Below are 18558 nucleotides of genomic sequence, written 5' to 3' on the forward strand. Positions count from 1 at the left end.
ATCTACTTCAGAATGTTAAAGAAGAACAAAATCAAGGTTCTGGAACGGCCCAGTCAAAGTCCCGATCTAAATCTGATTGGGAATCTTTGGTGTGAGTTGAAGAAGGTTGTGCACAAGAGAAGTCATTGGAAAATGAACAAACTGGAACAATTTTGCGTTGAAAAATGGACAAAAATCACTAAAGAATCATGCCAAAAGCTCATTGACAAATCATTTAAAAGAGGTTAGTATTGCTAAAGGTGCCTCAACTATTAATTTCATTTTCCTTGTCAGGGTGTTGTAAGGAATAATTGATAGACAACTGAAAAACAATATTAGTGAAGTCAAAAATATGTTTATTGCTGAAATACAAGAATATAACTATTTGAAGAAAGCAGAGTCAAATGCTCTGGGTCACAGCAGATGAAATCTGTGCCACAGAAAAACGGCTGCAATCACTTTTGAATAATATAGAACCACACGCCCCTATAAGGACATCATTTAAGACCCCTCCCCACTGTACCTGGGTACATGGCAAATTTCCAAGCCTCGCAAACATTCCTTTGCATCTTGTTATTTCTGAGATTCTCTGATCCCCCCATGAAACCAAGCAGAGCAGAACCAAGGACACCCTTCACAAATGCCCATAAATGGTCATATTTTCTCTCCCTTTAGTCAATCTGCAATTTATTGAGACAGACCCTGCATTCCAAAATACCCCACCTAAATTCTGTGCTCCAAATCTCTCCATTGAAAAAAAATCTCTCCAAAAAAAAAAAGCTGAAGTAAATAATTGTAGACATTTATTTCTTGTAACTCTTATCCCTCATTCGCATAACACTCTGTAATGCAACAGTGCTACCTTGTGACCTTCTGTCATTTCACAATGAATGCAAATCAGTATCTTTTTAAGCAGAAAACGCAGCTGGAAGGCTGTTAGACTGGGTTATTCATGGCTTCGATTCAGAGGAATGCTATCTGCTCCTGTTCTGTGTACCTCTTCAGCAGTCGCTCATAAACCTAGAGAGAAAACAAAAGAGTCCTCAACAAAGAATATGGATCATTGAAAAGAAAGCAGTAGAAAACATTGCCTGGAACTGAAGGTTGGTGAAAAATAAAATAAACACATCAATTTAGGGTCACAACCTCCAGTTATAAAAGTGAAAAAAGAAACATGGAACAAAATTTCCCTCAGAAAAAAAGTCTGCTTAGAAAAGTTGAACTTTGCAGTTGAAATCGTGCTGTATCAGTGTTTTAATAACTCTCTCTCTTCACCACACTCCTGGTTGCGCAGGGTAGCTTGGATGCATTTCAGGCTTGGGTAAGCCAGCATAACCTCAGCTAAATTGATGCACCAAAGGCTGTTGGCATTCAATGACAGTTCTGCAGATGACAGCAAGTATACACTCAGTGAATCAGTCCTGCTTTTTTCAACAGGGCATTTACACGTGTAAAGAATCCCTTTAAATCATTTAGAGCAAATACAACATGACTTTAAAAAGCTTAATAACCCAAACATTCCTCAACTGCTTTTTAGCACAGAAGAAAAAAGCCAGCACATCATTATAATTGAGCTACCCCATGAACCCTTTAGCACTGAATGGAAAGCTGTCTTTTCGTGCTTCAGCATTGTCGCAAGCACATTTTGGTCTTTCTATGTTGTTGTTCTTTTGTGTACATGTTTTGAAGTGTTTTTATGCAGGGATGATTTTCATCAGAGTGACGGCAATCAGTTACTATTGAAACACTTCAGTATAGGTCTGTCTCCACGTTTCAGCTGTGTAGACCAGACATCACGTAACAACAGCTTTAAAAAGCAAGTCAATCTCAGCTTTCTCTTTTTACCAGGGCTGCTCCATTAGATTAGCCATGATTCTATAGGGGGCAGACATCCAAACCACTTGAGTTAAACTGGAGTGAAAGTTAATCCAGAGTGATTGATGTTTCATTCCTGCCAAACAGGATGCATTGTGGGTACTGACAGCAAAAGACATCTCCATGAGATCAGAGCTGACACTCTGAATAAGAGACAAATGCCACGAGGCATCCCAGTTCATACAAGTCTCAACAGAATGGGTCTTTCTGAGCTGAGAACATTAACTCCTAAAGAGAACCCATATTCAGAGCTTTTTCTAACATGTTTGTTCAGGCACAAAAACAACAAAAGCAACAGCATGCAACACACAGGTCTGAAGAGATCTGAAAGAAGTCAGCCTACATTTAATGTACTGTAGGGACTCTTTTGTATAGGGTTTCTCTTAGTGTTAGGGACTTCTCATGCAGTTTTTGGTAGAGGTATTAACATATTATAAGTCACAAAAAAACGAACATTGTCCTCAGGAGCTGCTGTTAAATGTTTTATTAGACTTGTATCTCCTGTTCTATGCTGCAGAGTTTTGACAAACCCTTAACAATGATGGGTTTCTACTACTTGGTTTATAGTGATATCAAATGAAACCAGCAGCCATGTATTAGCTTTACCTCCTTGTAAGAACACTCACAGTCAAAGCAATTTGTCTGTTCAAGTCATAGTGAAATAGTAATGGGATATCCAAGGTAGATTAAGTCAAAGTTATCTATCAGCTTGTATAGTAAGGAGGAAGCTATAAGAAGCTGTAAATGATCATTAATATGCAATAAAAAAAGCTGAAGGTTAAACAAACACTGTGAGCACGCTTGAGAACACTGTGAGCACGCTTGAGAACACTGTGCGCACGCTTGAGAACACTGTGAGCACGCTTGAGAACACTGTGCGCACGCTTGAGAACACTGTGCGCACGCTTGAGAACACTGTGCGCACGCTTGAGAACACTGTGAGCACGCTTGAGAACACTGTGAGCACGCTTGAGAACACTGTGAGCACGCTTGAGAACACTGTGAGCACGCTTGAGAACACTGTGAGCACGCTTGAGAACACTGTGAGCACGCTTGAGAACACTGTGAGCACGCTTGAGAACACTGTGCGCACGCTTGAGAACACTGTGAGCACGCTTGAGAACACTGTGAGCACGCTTGAGAACACTGTGAGCACGCTTGAGAACACTGTGAGCACGCTTGAGAACACTGTGAGCACGCTTGAGAACACTGTGAGCACGCTTGAGAACACTGTGAGCACGCTTGAGAACACTGTGAGCACGCTTGAGAACACTGTGAGCACGCTTGAGAACACTGTGAGCACGCTTGAGAACACTGTGAGCACGCTTGAGAACACTGTGCTCAAGCATAGGGTTAAGGAAAGAAGTCCAAGACATAGAGGAACAAGGAACTGATAAAGTGGGGTACACTTGACCTTGTGCAGAAGAGATGTATGTGCAGTGTGCATAGTGTTTAGATAGGGTTAGGAAAGCAGAGTGTAAGCAGAGTTCACAAAGTTCAGCTTCACACATATGCCATTGAGAGTGTGAGAAAAATTACCTGAATCCTCTCCTGATGACAGACCATCGTCATGCTAGCGCTTTCAACCAGAACATTGGGTAATCAATCTGATTTCTGTTCATAGCTCTGTGCTACACTGTTGAGTCTAACGATAATGTTTAAGATATATGTACTGTATGTAACTTTTTAATATTGGAATCACTAAATGGAAAAGTACTATCACATCAGTTGGCATTGTGAGCACTCATTCGCAGGCACCATGGATTTATTTAGTAGTTTCCTTACAGTTTGTATAAGAACAGGAAATGGGAATACAACGTATATAGTAGATGATAAAATAACCCTTTGTATGTTAACCCCTGGAGTTGAAGATCTTTGCTGATATTAATGAACTCATGATGCTGGTCCAGCATGCCTTACCCAGTAGAAGATCTCTAATTAACCCAGGATTAGGACCTGATCTTATAAAGAACCTTACTGCAATGTTCCCACCTGAACTTACAGCTGAGCAACACAAAGCCAACAACTGAACAGTCTTGCTTACTTTTGTTGCTGGACCTTTTATTAGTAGTGTATCTATTGGAAAAACTGAACCAAAAAGCTGACAGGACACTGTAAAATGCCACCCAAATGTCATTTCTGCCATACCTGCGTATATAAAGGCTGCCTTTTAAAACAGATGAGCTATCAGGTTTTTTGTCAGAATATGAGCGGCTATTCAAATATTATAAATTAAAGTTCAATAAGTAAAAAGAACAGCTTCCACTGCACTTCCAATTCATACAACAGACTGAATACCATCACAGATGAGTAAAGCACCTTTTTATCATCACAGATAATCACAGCTTTGTAAAGCACTATTTTATTCTAGTGTCAGTTCTAACAACCTTGTTCTGTTCTCTGAATAAACTGTGATCACACACAGACTAATAAATGAATAAACCATGACCCTAATGTTCTATTTAGTATAGACAATCAGGGACTCGTTTCTATATGCTGTATCAGGCTAGCACACGGTCGGGAAGATGCTAATCCACTCTGGAACGCATAGGTTCCACAGGCAAAGGGATCACAGGTGCTGAAAAGCCACACCTGAAGTGTCATGAGCGATACTGTACCTTAGTCAATTCAAACAGACACCAGGAAATTAGACACAAGCAACACACTCAAAGCTGTGAAACGTCACGGGTTAAGGTGGCATAAAGAAACAAAAGCCTTGGATAATCAATGGGCTGGTTGTTTTCTTTCTCTCTCTTGCACCAGGCAATTGCAAATAAAGCATTTAACTTTCTATGGCTGGGTGTAGGATAACACTGAATTATCTAGCAACGCTGAAACCACTATAGCCATCAGAGCTATACCTTGTGTAACTTCAACCTGTTTATTTTTAAGTGAAATGTAACCCCTGACCTGTCCAGCAGACAAACAAAGCGATTCACATTTCAGACATGTCAATCAATCGCAGAGGCTGATTGGCAGGGTACAGATCTGTGGCCAGACTGGATCTTTACACCTATACCTCCAGTTTAAATCTATAGTGAGCACTGTGATGAATCCCCACATACATATTCATTAATTTACCTGTCTAGAACACCCACTTTTCATGAGTCCCTGGATGTTTGTAATAAATATGCATTTCCAATGTGCATTTGTATGACACTGCTGCATTACTGCCTCACATTGTGGAGCCAAGCCTCAGTAAAGCGATGATGATAAATGGATCACTGATACTGTGCTGTTGAGTTGAATCACAGCAGGATTCACTTTCAACACAAACGCCAGGTTAGGTTTCGCTGCCTATTAAATGCTACTGACTGACCCTGTTACAACTCTCCCTGTTCAGAACAGGAGGCAAAGTCTAATGCTAAACTCCTGGAACAGCTAGCGGTAAAGGCTGCCTCTTGCTTTTTCTCCACAAGGTTTATAAAAATGAGATTTTCACCATTTGGATGTAAGAAAAAGTACTTACTATGCCATCATTAGCCAAGTTATTTATCCATTTGATCATATGGGGCATTATTTCCACTTGAATCAAACATATCTAACATAATCCAAGGAATCGTAAGTAGTTGACGAATATAGAGGAGCCCAATAGCTTCCACTCGTTCATCACATTTTATCCTGTTCTTCTGGATAAAAAGTTATACTGAAATCAAAGGGATATTTTAGTGTCTATTGCTATTAGAAAATGATTTATTTATTTATTTTACCTTTATTTTAAAAAACTTTAAAATCTATATTTTTGAACTTCTGATAATTTGCCAGATAAACTTCCGCTGAGGAAAGCAGTCCCTAACATAATTTGAATAGAAAAACGACACTCAAAACTTGTTGTTGGAGGCGGGGTGTCATTCAAGCTGGCAGGGAGTGGATTGGCTGATGACAGAACTGTGGACCAATCGTATCTTTCCTGTTTATTTGCTGTCCAGTAACTGCGAGTTGAGCCTTCAATATGGTTTCCTGTCACAGACATGATTTCTCTCGTCTCTTGAGAAGCATCAGAAAGTATGTTTAAGTAGCTTTTTATGTTATCAGATTAGTTGTAGATTAGAATGTTAATAGAAAAAGCTGGTATTTATGCATGGACTGGTTTAAAATTTAATTCACAGTTCAGCACTTCAATGTTCCAGGGGGCATCTATGCAAAATAGAGGCACACTAGCTCTGGAAGCTGATTGGCTGTTCGCACTCCATCATTTTCTAATTTGTTTTAGTGAGTAAAATGAAAGAATGTTGCTGGGTTTTTTTATTATCAAAAGATCAAGTGCAGCTGAAATGAAATCAGCTACACAGCTATATTTGATGAGCTCAAGCAGACACTCAAAGGGCTGGCCTTTGTCATCTAGAGGACAGTAGAGCGCTGACATCTGCTCTCGTGTTCCTGAGTGTAACAGACAGCTGGCTTGGTCGTGATATCTGACAATGCCCACTGCCCTTCTGTTCTCCTGAACTGTGTGGTGAGGGAGCATAACAGGGCATTTTAAACTGGAGGGGAAATGATTGGGCACTCTAAATTGGGCATGCTGGTGATGTCATAAGTCCTCCAGCTCAAGCCAGAAGTGGAGCAATGCTCTTGGTGTGCAATAAGTAGTCCTTGTGAAAGCTCTCAATAGGCTGTGGTAGCACAAACTGGATCTCATACAAAGTGAACCCATTAACCAATGAGTTTGTGAAGAGGGGTGAATTTTCCGTTTGACAGATTCACTTCAAACAACAGGAAGACACATGCATTGACAGTGTAGAGAAAAGCAACCCAGGATACAAAGAATACCAATCTTAACCCGAGTTTATGAGAATATTGTACACAACTGAATAGCTATATTAACAGGTCAATGAAGGAGCTCCGTTAGAATTGGTTTTCAGAGATTCATTGATCTCCACTGACTGTTTTATTAGAATTCAATAACTGTGTTTGCCAATGCATCATAGACAGAAGCAAAGTGTTCACTGAAGCTGATCTGTTCAAGGGCTTCAAACTGGGTGATCATTGTCTGCTTTGTTTTTGAACATGATATGCCACAAATAAACAGCTGCTGTACAGAGTATGATGCTCTGCATAACCACAGTAGAGCTATCCATACTAATGGGAACTTAATACACACTATCATTGAAATGCTTCATTCAAATTACAGTCATATTTTCAAGGGTTTACAATGAACAAATAGATTATTAACACTCAGAAAAATGAACGTTAGCTCTGAGATTAAAAAAGAAAATAAATCTCGAGAGAATGTACTTAACAAAACCTACATGTGTCAAGGTTCTGGACTGACATCTTTTTAAAGTATTTTCAAAATAAATTCCCAGCTTCAGAAGAATTTAATTTGAAAAAAAGTTAAAAAAAAAAAAAAACACTTGGCACATTTAGAAGGGATGGTGTTGCTTAATTTGTATGGTTTAAATGAAGGTAAACATGGAATTAACTACTTTGTTAAGCTATAAGGATGAGACCAGGTAATGTGTCAAATGCTGAAGGGTATATAAGGACCTTTTTATTTGATTGAGTTACATGTTCTCACGTGTTGCTACAGCTGTTTAAGGAAGCTGTGTGTATTGTTTTTTTTGTTTGTTTTTTTTACATTTTAACCACTTTTTAAAACTTTTAAATTGCATTCCCTGCCTCATTGTTTTAGATCAGTATTTGTCATGGTGACACACTATTCTCATAAACGCAGAATGTGGGCAAGTGAGATTGAGAATCACATGACCCTTGCACTGTCCACTGCAGCCCACACATGAAACATATCGGTTTTACACTGAAAACTGTGCGATACTGATATACTTCCCTACAATCAGCTTAAAGGTTCCTTCAGATGCCACTTCAGAAGATGTTAAATAGTGCTTTAATCCAGGAATGGGGAGAGCACTTCTACACCAGGTTTAAAAGGTACAGGATAACAAAATCATTGTAACTGCTTTGGGACCTGTATGGAGGTTTAATTGGTTCAATTAAAAAAATCCTGTAAAAACATGACTGAAATAAAGCCCTGGTCTGTAAGGGAGAAAGGTGTGCAATAAACCCCTGGTCTGTAAGGGACAGAACAGTGGAATAAACCCCTGGTCTATAAGGGACAGAACAGTGGAATAAACCCCTGGTCTGTAAGGAACTGAACAGTGGAATAAACCCCTGGTCTGTAAGGGACAGAACAGTGGAATAAACCCCTGGTCTGTAAGGAACTGAACAGTGGAATAAACCCCTGGTCTGTAAGGGACAGAACAGTGGAATAAACCCCTGGTCTGTAAGGGACAGAACAGTGGAATAAACCCCTAGTCTGTAAGGGACAGAACAGTGGAATAAACCCCTGGTTGAAAGATGTACACAATTAAACATTAGAAAAATGCATGATATAAAATGGTGGGTCATTTTTAAAATCACTTCAGAAATTCGGCCTTTAGTCTTTTCTGAAGCAGTACCTGTAGTTGAAAAAGAAGATGTGTTAGTAAGCTTGGTAACAGAGAATTACAAATACAGTAACGTATATTGTTTTTGTGAAATTAAAGAGGTAAGACATGAATTAATATAGTACTCACTCGCACTTCTTTTTAAATCCATGCCACTATCAGGGCCTTTTTCTGGCCCTGTCCTTACTTACTGAACTGACAAGTCTAGAGCCTTCATCCAACAAGTACTGGATTGTTTCATTGAGAAATTCAATACAGAGATTAAGGACCTGGTTGGGCCGCAGCCCTGGTTTGCAATGTATTGCCGTGAGCACCACTGGAACAAAATGCCCCTTTAGCTTTCATTACCTCCTTTAGTATTACTGCAGGGATTCTAGAATCACCATTGCTGCGCTTGCTGCAATGATAAGAGACACACAGTCTGATAGATGTCATGAAGGCTGCCTGATCTCCCTGATTAAACAACTGTAACCACTAGGGATCCCCCAAAGCAACCCACTTTCATTTCCACAACCGCGCTTGACTCCCGCGACGTCACAATGCACGATCTATGGGCAGCCAATCATACTCAGCTCTGTCATTCCGAATCCTAAGTGCCATTTACTCTTTATTAAAATCCAATTTCTTTTAATTATTCAACAGGCTCCCCGTCATCTGTCCCCAGGGTTGCCTAACTGTGCTTCAATGTAGCTCATTGCGCCTGTCCAGATGCTGTATTACCTGATGCTGTTTTTAATTGTAAGAGGCTAGCATGTAATTTACTTTCACTATCCCTCACCAGCCTGGTCTGGTGTTATAGCTCATAGTGTCCCATTAATCCCTCCCATAATCGAGTTCACGTTTCCATTCCAATATAATATGCTGGTGTCTGCTTCTACACCCCATCCAAAGAGTAGCCTTCCGAGGAATATGTGCATACTGTATACTGTGTAAACACACACACACACACATACCATATGAGGCACTTAACCTTCAAGTATTCAATGCAGCAAAACAGGGCAAATTACACATTTAAGGTTGATCTAGCATTAATGTTGCTGCTTGTTGCATAAATTCAGATTCACATTATGAAAAGCATATCAGGAACTATTAGGAAATAAAAGGAGGGTGGACGTCACAATGCAATTTAAACAAAGGAAGTGAACTCTTTCATTAACGGTGCAGCTAGACTAGAGGACTTAGCTGTTACTTAGCTGCTCACAAATAGGAAGAAGAAAAGATTTAGCATCGGGGGACAGCAGCATGACACTAAGCACCCAGATACTATCCCGACTGCAACCGCAAACAGGGAATTAAGGGAATTTAAGACATGAATTAAAGATATCAATTTAAGATATGACAAACATCCCACAAGACAACTACTGGGGTCTGATATGGGGAAAACATTACACAGGATTGTAATAAAAGTCAATCAATACACACTCAAACAAACAAATACAGGAAATGATCAATAGACCAAAATAGTAAGCCAGGAGAGTCCAGAATTAGGGATGTAAAAATGGTCCAGCTGTACCTCTTGAAGAGTGGAAATTCCAGTACGGATCTGTGGTCCTTACTGGTATTTCTGCAAATATCAGTGTTAACTCATGCCATGGACAAGTATAAAAAACACATAAATAATACAAAACGTCATGTAAGTGCACTTTCTAATGCATGTTGCAGCCATCTGTACTGTAAAAACACAGAGAGCAAGAAGTAAAAGCTGCTCCACCAGGTTGTGCAAATAATGACGTGTAAACTGGACAGGTCAGCGACCATTGTTTGGACCTGACTTCCTTAAGGTGTACCAGAGTTCCATAGATTTGGATCAGAACACTCATGGTGTCTGGTCCTGTTTGCATTCCTAACTAGAACGTAATGAGGCTGTGTCCGCTTTAGGAGGATTGAAAAACTGAGCACAACATGCGTCTATTTACTTACTGTTGATCTATTCATCTACCGTACTCCGCAACCCAAAGATATCTACAGCACAAAGAGACAAACAGCCCCCTAAGTGCATTTGGAAACTACCGTAAAAAACATTGTATAAGCCGATTTTCATGTTTTGGGGGCCCTAAAAAGGGTTGAGCGACGAATACACTGATGCAGCGTATTCTTTACTATGCCTACCTATGTACAACGAAAAGACTGCTTACAGCCTTGGTATGCCAGTCAAAATATTAAGCGCCTCAGATGAGAGGAAAATATTCTTCCAATTGGCTTTTGAAACACTCCATGCAGAACTTAACTGCCATTGACTGGCACTCCACTGTACATGTGCAGGAGGACTGTGTTTCTTGACTGCCATTGACTGGCACGCCACTGTACATGTGCAGGAGGACTGTGTTTCTTGACTGCCACTGACTGGCACTCCACTGTACATGTGCAGGAGGACTGTGTTTCTTGACTGCCACTGACTGGCACTCCACTGTACATGTGCAGGAGGACTGTGTTTCTTGACTGCCACTGACTGGCACTCCACTGTACATGTGCAGGAGGACTGTGTTTCTTGACTGCCATTGACTGGCACTCCACTGTACATGTGCAGGAGGACTGTGTTTCTTGTTTTGAAATCAACAGGTTAATGAATGGGTTTACTGAATACCTGCCGGTAAACACTTCTTAAAGACAATTCCGAGTACGAGTAACAAGTGCCTACACACCCCTGGAAGTTACGCTAATAAAAAACACTGGGATTCACTTGCTGGCTTTCCTTTGCAGCCAGCATCGGTGCTGTCTGTTATCATAAGGTTGCTTTATAATTGAACTATTCATATCAGAATGATGTTTAAAAACATGAAAGGAGAAAAAAAAAAACCTGATGACTTCTCCCAAGTTCAAGCTAATGGCTTACTCTCCTTTGCAGAAAAGAAATCTTTATAAACTGTCAAAACAGAAAAAAATAAACAGCATCACTCTTGCCTGCCATGCAGTAGCATGGAATCTACAGCAGCAACCATTGTGCTAACAGCAGTGTGCTAGCAAGGGACACTGCTCTTCCACCTTCCTGCATCTCACATCACATTCCAAAGAATGTGCTGTGACTCCAAGCAGCTGTTTGCTTGAATCAGATGGCATGGACAAGGCCAGACTCAAGCAGGTCTCGGTAAGAGCCTGATAGTCTTACCTTCTCTGCTCCTGGTGTTGGTGTCACTGCAAGCTTTGGTTCTGGTGCCATTCGTACAGCTTCAGCAAAGCAAACCCCCGTTTCAGCTACAAGCCCTAAAACACAGAGCCCTGGATTAGCACCCTGTATGACACTTGCACCTCGCAGGAATCTAATTTTCTTGTCCCTTATAGATGACTTTCAACCTCAAAATGTAGTAGCCTGTCAATCAACGATGACTGTAGAAGCTAACAGGATATGAATAAGAGATTATTAGAACTACTGATGGTTCCACAATGTTGCACACTGGTTTAGTGATGCTGGTATTAAACATGACCCTCAGAACTAGAGCAGACTATACTTTAACTAAACAGACTACCATCATATATAAGCTTTTACCCTCATGTACCTCGATTTTGTTTTAGATTTAGATTTGTCTACTTTTGGGATGTAATTGTTTTGCGCCTCTAGTACTACATTTTTTTTAAAAACAGCCATCATTTTTCCGTGGATGTTTTCTCTATTTTACTTTAATCTACTTCTGTTAGTCTCTGTTTCATACCTTCATAGTTTGCCTTACAGGTAGACATGCTATTGTGTTAAGAAGCTTGCCCTTACAGGTAGACATGCTGTTGTGTTAAGAAGCTTGCGCTTACAGGTAGACATGCTGTTGTGTTAAGAAGCTTGCCCTTACAGGTAGACATGCTGTTGTGTTAAGAAGCTTGCCCTTACAGGTAGACATGCTGTTGTGTTAAGAAGCTTGCCCTTACAGGTAGACATGCTGTTGTGTTAAGAAGCTTGCCCTTACAGGTAGACATGCTGTTGTGTTAAGAAGCTTGCCCTTACAGGTAGACATGCTGTTGTGTTAAGAAGCTTGCCCTTACAGTTAGACATGCTGTTGTGTTAAGAAGCTTGCCCTTACAGGTAGACATGCTGTTGTGTTAAGAAGCTTGCGCTTACAGGTAGACATGCTGTTGTGTTAAGAAGCTTGCGCTTACAGGTAGACATGCTGTTGTGTTAAGAAGCTTGCCCTTACAGGTAGACATGCTATTGTGTTAAGTCCAAGCTCCAAAACCATTTATCATTTATAATGAAAACCTACAAATCTGAACTGGAAGAACCCAGCAGGATAATGTGTAGCCAGGTACACACAGCTGACTGAAATAGCAGCTTGTTTCTAAGGCAATGTGCTGTTTATATAGATACATTGTGACTGCTTTGACCTTTAATTTGAGTCGAATATCTTTTCTCCTCAATACATGTCGAGTCACAATGAATCTGCTTGACATTTTGAGCTACGCTAATCCAACATGATGAGATATAATTTTCCTTTTTTTTCACTCATTGTTATTAAACACTAATTATCATTGGAGTGACTTGAGTCTCACTTAATTACATGTTACTGTAAGATTACTGTAGAAGGGCTGGTTTCCAGCAGCTGTTATTTTTAGGGGTAGTCCCAGATAGGTATTGCAAACCAGTGGTGTAAAATGCTCTAATATTTTGCAGCTGTGACACAATCCATCAGGGTGTAAGAGATTAACAATGAAAGGAAGGGACCCGTTAGACTGCTGCACCCGGACACCTGCTGGTCATGTGAAATCAACTGCTTCATTGGAGCACTAACTAGATGTTTAAAAACACAAAAGCAGCACTATATATAACGTCCATTTCCCTGGCAGTTTGTTTCTTAGTTTATACCAGCACAGGCACAATACTGGAACAGCGGCCGTCATGGGATTCCTCTTCTTCATAAGACTATTACATTTCTTTAAAAGAGACTCTTACACATTCCTCCAAGTCATAAAGGAAGGCAACTATTCAATGGAGTGACTTCTCTGTGCAGAAGCAAGGAAAGTCATATTGTTTAAATGCTTGTGAGGATATGTGATGTCTAAACATGTGTGCAGTGAGTAATACCTGCTAAAGGTGCTGCTGTCTTGCTCGCATCTTGATTAGCAGTTCTTGTAACTTCTGAATAAACAATGTTTAATGTGCTTTGTTGTTCAATAGGCACTATCAAGCATTGCATGTTTTGTCTGGTTCTTTATTGTTGTTTCCACTTACATCATTATTTTGTTCCTAAATATTGCAGCAGAAATTGTGTTTGCAAAGCTTCATCCAGGCTGATTGTGAGGAAGGGAGGTTGTGAAGTTACTGTTACACACTGCTTCACCTATGTGTCTGTGTAACTCTTCAGAGCAACTCTGATATATGGTATATAAAACAGTTTCAGGCGATCAAGACAAACAGCCCAATTGTAAGGGAATCTTAGTGGATACCATCCAGTCCTTGTGTAAGGGAGCTCAACACAACAGAACATACAGTATTTTGATACAACAATTGAGTTGAATTATGGTATGTCAAGTTAGATTCTGCATTTAACATGGCATGCCTATTGAGTTCAGTCTCGGTGGTTGACACAATGCCTGCATCACTTCATGTCCAGTCGAATGCTGATGGATAAAGTTATTGAGGGACAATTTTAAATCGGAGCTGATGCATTTCAGCATTCACTGCCCGTCTCATTTTCGGAAGTCTTTTCTGATAGCCAGTGACAGAAGGAAAACTTACAATGCTCTTTAAGGAAGCTCCCTTCAGCTCTGTAACCTTCTTACCACTTCCAGTGAACACCTCTGCACTCAGAACAGCAACTCCAGGGTAAATTTCAAATGGGACGCTAGATCAAATCAATTTCAATTCGAACTCTAGATCAAATTGATTTCAAGTCGGACTCTAGATAAAACTGACTTCAATTGGGACTCTAGATCAAACTGATTTCAATTGGGACTCTAGATCAAACTGACTTCAATTGGAACTCTAGATCAAACTGATTTCAACTGGGACTCTAGATCAAACCGATTTAATTTGAAGAAATACAGTGCTCCTCCCATACACTACAGTGTGGGAGCTTTATTTAATTTGCTGGTTATGTATCTTCTGTATTCTCTGCATGTTTAGGGATATTGTTCACAGCCAGGCTGAACGGGGAGAGGCAGCGAGGGCAGAGACGTGGTGTTCAGTCTCTGCAGCCCCGGCTGAACTGGTTTATACAAGTTCCTCTTTTATTACGTATTTATTCATTCACTTTGTTCGAGCTCTGGTTCTTTTGTATATAGATTGGTACATTTGTTGAATAAATTAGAAAAACAACTGATCACAAAATTACAAAATCTTAGAAATGCAAGTTCTAAACACTAGTGCTGTATCTCAGTGTTTGAGGGACTGCCACACAGTTTTGTGTAGTTTGTGTAGATTTGTGTTAATTTGGTAAGCACTGGGGTTAAAAACCCATCCCTGAAAAAGCATGCACACCAGGGGCTTTTCTCGTGTTCTGTAATTCTTCAGTTTTTTGGTCAGCCAGTGTTTAAAGCTGTTTCTGTCGCTTGTCTGGCATGGAAGGTTGGTCTCTATCCTCACGTCGCTCCCATTTATAATGCTGGATGCTGCTGTACCTTTCCTGGGTTTACAGTGCCACCAACTCACTATAATGTAATAATAAAGTCAGCACTACTGCGTTGCAAAGTTGCTGGAAATAAGAGTTTGGAAAATGTAAAATTCCACAGTTAAAACTGTGTTTTCTGGACTGTATAAAATGCCACTAAAATAATAATAATAATAATAATAATAATAATAATAATAATAATAATAAAAATTGACCCTGTCTCTTATCACAATAGGGGCGGTCCGTCTAGCCACGGATTCTCAGTGGTTTCATTTTCCATTTCAATTTATTTTCACACGCGCTGTTTATTTATTAATTTTTTTCAGAGTAAAACAGGTTTAAAAGGCACTGAATCGCAAAAGGACACTCAGTACTGTATCTCCAGCCCCGCCCCACCCTTTGTTCACTGTATTTTTCACATATCTCTTTATAGTCGTGCATACTGATAAATCCTCTCCTGAGCACTCGTTTTATCACCAAACTCCTCAATCTCAAAAAGCTCTGCAAATGTCTGTGATATACTTTGAGCGCTGGATGCAAAAGCAGCTATCTCTTTGTATATGTCCGTGTTATCTATGTGATGCATGGGGGGGGGGCTATCAGATACAGCCTTTTTTTTCGATTTCATTCGGCTCCTATCGGTCTCACTCGGCCATTAAAAGGTTTTCTCAGCTTTATCCAGAGAAAAAATGACTACCTGTGCTTTACGTCTTTTTGATGATGTCGGACAGGGTCCTTCATCGGACTGGAAAGGGAAAATTGTAATGTGGGACCTGGTCTGACATAGGACCTCAAAGGGTTAAATCTTAAATCTAGATACCCGTACATCTAAAAACCTAAAACATAGAAATGTTCTTGAAGTTTTTAACATGATTTCTTTAGGAGTGGACACATCAAAACTCCAGTACTTACCGTGCATGGCCCTGTACGCACATCCCAGACAGGCTGAATTAGTTGTGTCAATTGTGTACACCGGGGCATTGAATACATCTGCCAGGACCTACATAACAATGAGAACTTAATTAGACATGAGTTTGAAAGTGAATGTTACAGTCTGGAGATTGGAGCTGGTTAGGGTTAGCCACCCTAGCTAACAGTATACTACTGTGCTGTTTCACATTGAACAAGATGCTGCAGACACCAGCTTGAGGCTTCTAAAGCTGAGGGAACACAAATCTCCTTTTTCAGGAAAAGTGGCTTGAAACCTGGTTCCCGGAGACCAGGCGGCAACTTTGATGCATTATACCCCAAGTATTCCCTGGTGTGCCGTGCAGTCTCCTGAAACCAAGTTCCAAGCCAAAAAGTGGCTTCATGTTTCCTCAGCTTCATACAGTAAGAAGGAAAATACCCCTAGAGTCAATGAAAGTGGAAGATGACTCAAGTTTGGATAACATGGTTAAAGACTTAGTAAAGCAAATGGACAGGAGAATGAATACTACTTTACAATGGGCAACTCAATAGTGCAGGTCAAGCTAGGTCAACCCAATTTCACAGGTCAAGTGAAAGATGTTAAGTGGCTGAGGTAGGCGTGTGATTGTGATGCCACCGTTTTGAATGGACTTTGCCACTGAATGGAATTCCGAGTGTCTCAGGCATGATTAATCTTTTAATCACCATCAACCGGACTGATAGCAAAATAAAGCATGGTAAAAACTCAATATTGTACGGGTGATGTCATGAATTGGGTTTTCTCTGTGATGTGTCGTTGATTAAAGCAGGTGAAGAGTGCATTCTGATTGGCTGAGGGATTCCCAGCATTCTATAATACTCTAGATATTGCAGAATTGCTTGGGTTACAACCAAGCTCATTAAATTGTATAGATATGTGAGTGCGTACGCTCTGTGAAAGGGATTGTACCTGCAGAATGTCCTTGTTTGAAGATGTTCCACCAAGCTCATTAACTTGTATAGATGTGAGTGCATATGCTCTGCGAAAGGGATCGTACCTGCAGGATGTCCTTGTTTGAAGACGCTCCACCAAGCTCATTAACTTGTATAGATGTGAGTGCGTATGCTCTGTGAAAGGGATCGTACCTGCAGGATGTCCTTGTTTGAAGATGCTCCACCAAGCTCATTAACTTGTATAGATGTGAGTGCGTATGCTCTGTGAAAGGGATCGTACCTGCAGGATGTCCTTGTTTGAAGATGTTCCACCAAGCTCATTAACTTGTATAGATGTGAGTGCGTATGCTCTGAAAGGGATCGTACCTGCAGGATGTCCTTGTTTGAAGATGCGTACCAAGCTCATTAACTCTGCTCTGAAAGGGATCGCACCTGCAGGATGTCCTTGTTTGAAGATGTTCCACCAAGCTCATTAACTTGTATAGATGTGAGTGCATATGCTCTGCGAAAGGGATCGTACCTGCAGGATGTCCTTGTTTGAAGATGTTCCACCAAGCTCATTAACTTGTATAGATGTGAGTGCGAATGCTCTGTGAAAGGGATCATACCTGCAGGATGTCCTTGTTTGAAGACGCTCCACCAGTTGCCAAGACTCTAGTTCCTTGTACTGAAATAAAAAGCAAAAAAGTATGAAATACTGCATCTATAGAAAAACAACAAAGGGAGGAGTTTGTTTGTTTCATACACCCATTAGATCCCCAAAACAGAATATACAATTTATATTTTATACCGTTTCCCTTAGTCTGAAGAATACGCAACCTATCAGTACAAAATCATTCCTATACAGTAGTAACAATGAAATATATGATCTTATTGTCATAAAGATAAGGTGTCATTTATAATATGTTAAAAAAAAAAAAAAAACAATATTCAAAAGTTTCATGACATTTAAAGATAGATTTTAGGATTATATTTTAATGATGCTCCAAACACAAAAGCTGAGTGTTTATAGCATTTCATGCAGAGCAAAACTTTTCATGTACTTTTAAAAGCTGGAATTCTGTCAATAGAATATGATGGGTTTTTACAAAATACATTGCTAATAGAAATCAACTATTGACCTTTAATTAAAAAGAAATGTTCTGAGTAAAGAGACCAAGGTTAAACTGAACCATTGTGTGGGAAGGTCTGTTCCAGACATATTTAGCAAAAAAGGGCTTCATTCAAAGCAACAGTCTCAATCTACTTCATGACTTTTAGAACAAAAAATACAAACACATCTCCATGCACTTTATACTTTGCAATCAACAGGCATTTGCTTGTAACTTTCAAAAAGAATCAGATAGCTTAGTGAATAGTGCTTTGTCTCAATCCATATATAAACAAAAGGCTATGTAAGTCTTGAGTTAACTGTTTGGGACAGCACTGAATAGCAATCATGAACTTCAGTATGGTTTGCAACATAAAAGATGTATTACATTGTATTTAATAACGTTATTATACTGTTTACAGTGCTCTCCCAATCTGAACTGGTAGGTTACATATCATAACCCTGGTTCCCTGAAATAGAAATGTTATCGTTTACCCAATGGGATATACAGTACCTCTATGTAGCCCAATGGAATAACATTTTGTACTTGAAAGGCAGCTAACATATGTTTTAAATCTAAAAATAGAATGTATTACCACCAATCAGCACCAATAAAAACTATTATTTTCTAGTATTTGATATAGCAGTTTGTAATCAGCAGATAGTTTGAAGACAGCTCTACAGATGAAAACGTGACTGTGTGACCTGGTACTTAAGGACATTGTGTGTTGCAGTTAAAACCGCAATGGTCCTGCTGCAACAAGACCATGAGGGCAACAGCAGATGAACTGCACCAGGAGACAGACATGTGCATATCCTGACTAACTGAAAAAACAAAAGA

General features: G+C 39.9%; 1 protein-coding gene across 2 annotated transcripts in view; it reads right to left on the bottom strand.

The window, feature by feature from the left end:
• Nucleotides 1-318: 318 nt before the first annotated feature.
• The window catches only part of xylb (xylulokinase homolog (H. influenzae)), a 53074-nt gene continuing 34834 nt past the window's right edge, over nt 319-18558 (bottom strand). For both annotated transcript variants that reach the window (XM_041246831.1, XM_041246830.1), the window contains exons 16-19: nt 17236-17294; nt 15698-15785; nt 11362-11456; nt 319-999 (exon numbers count right to left, since the gene is read on the bottom strand). In XM_041246831.1, the coding sequence (XP_041102765.1) occupies nt 943-999; nt 11362-11456; nt 15698-15785; nt 17236-17294 (299 nt within the window). In that variant the 3' untranslated portion in view covers nt 319-942. The remainder of the gene's footprint in view (nt 1000-11361; nt 11457-15697; nt 15786-17235; nt 17295-18558) is intronic.

The sequence above is a fragment of the Polyodon spathula genome, chromosome 4, assembly GCF_017654505.1.
Source record: "Polyodon spathula isolate WHYD16114869_AA chromosome 4, ASM1765450v1, whole genome shotgun sequence".
Lineage (NCBI taxonomy): Eukaryota > Metazoa > Chordata > Actinopteri > Acipenseriformes > Polyodontidae > Polyodon > Polyodon spathula.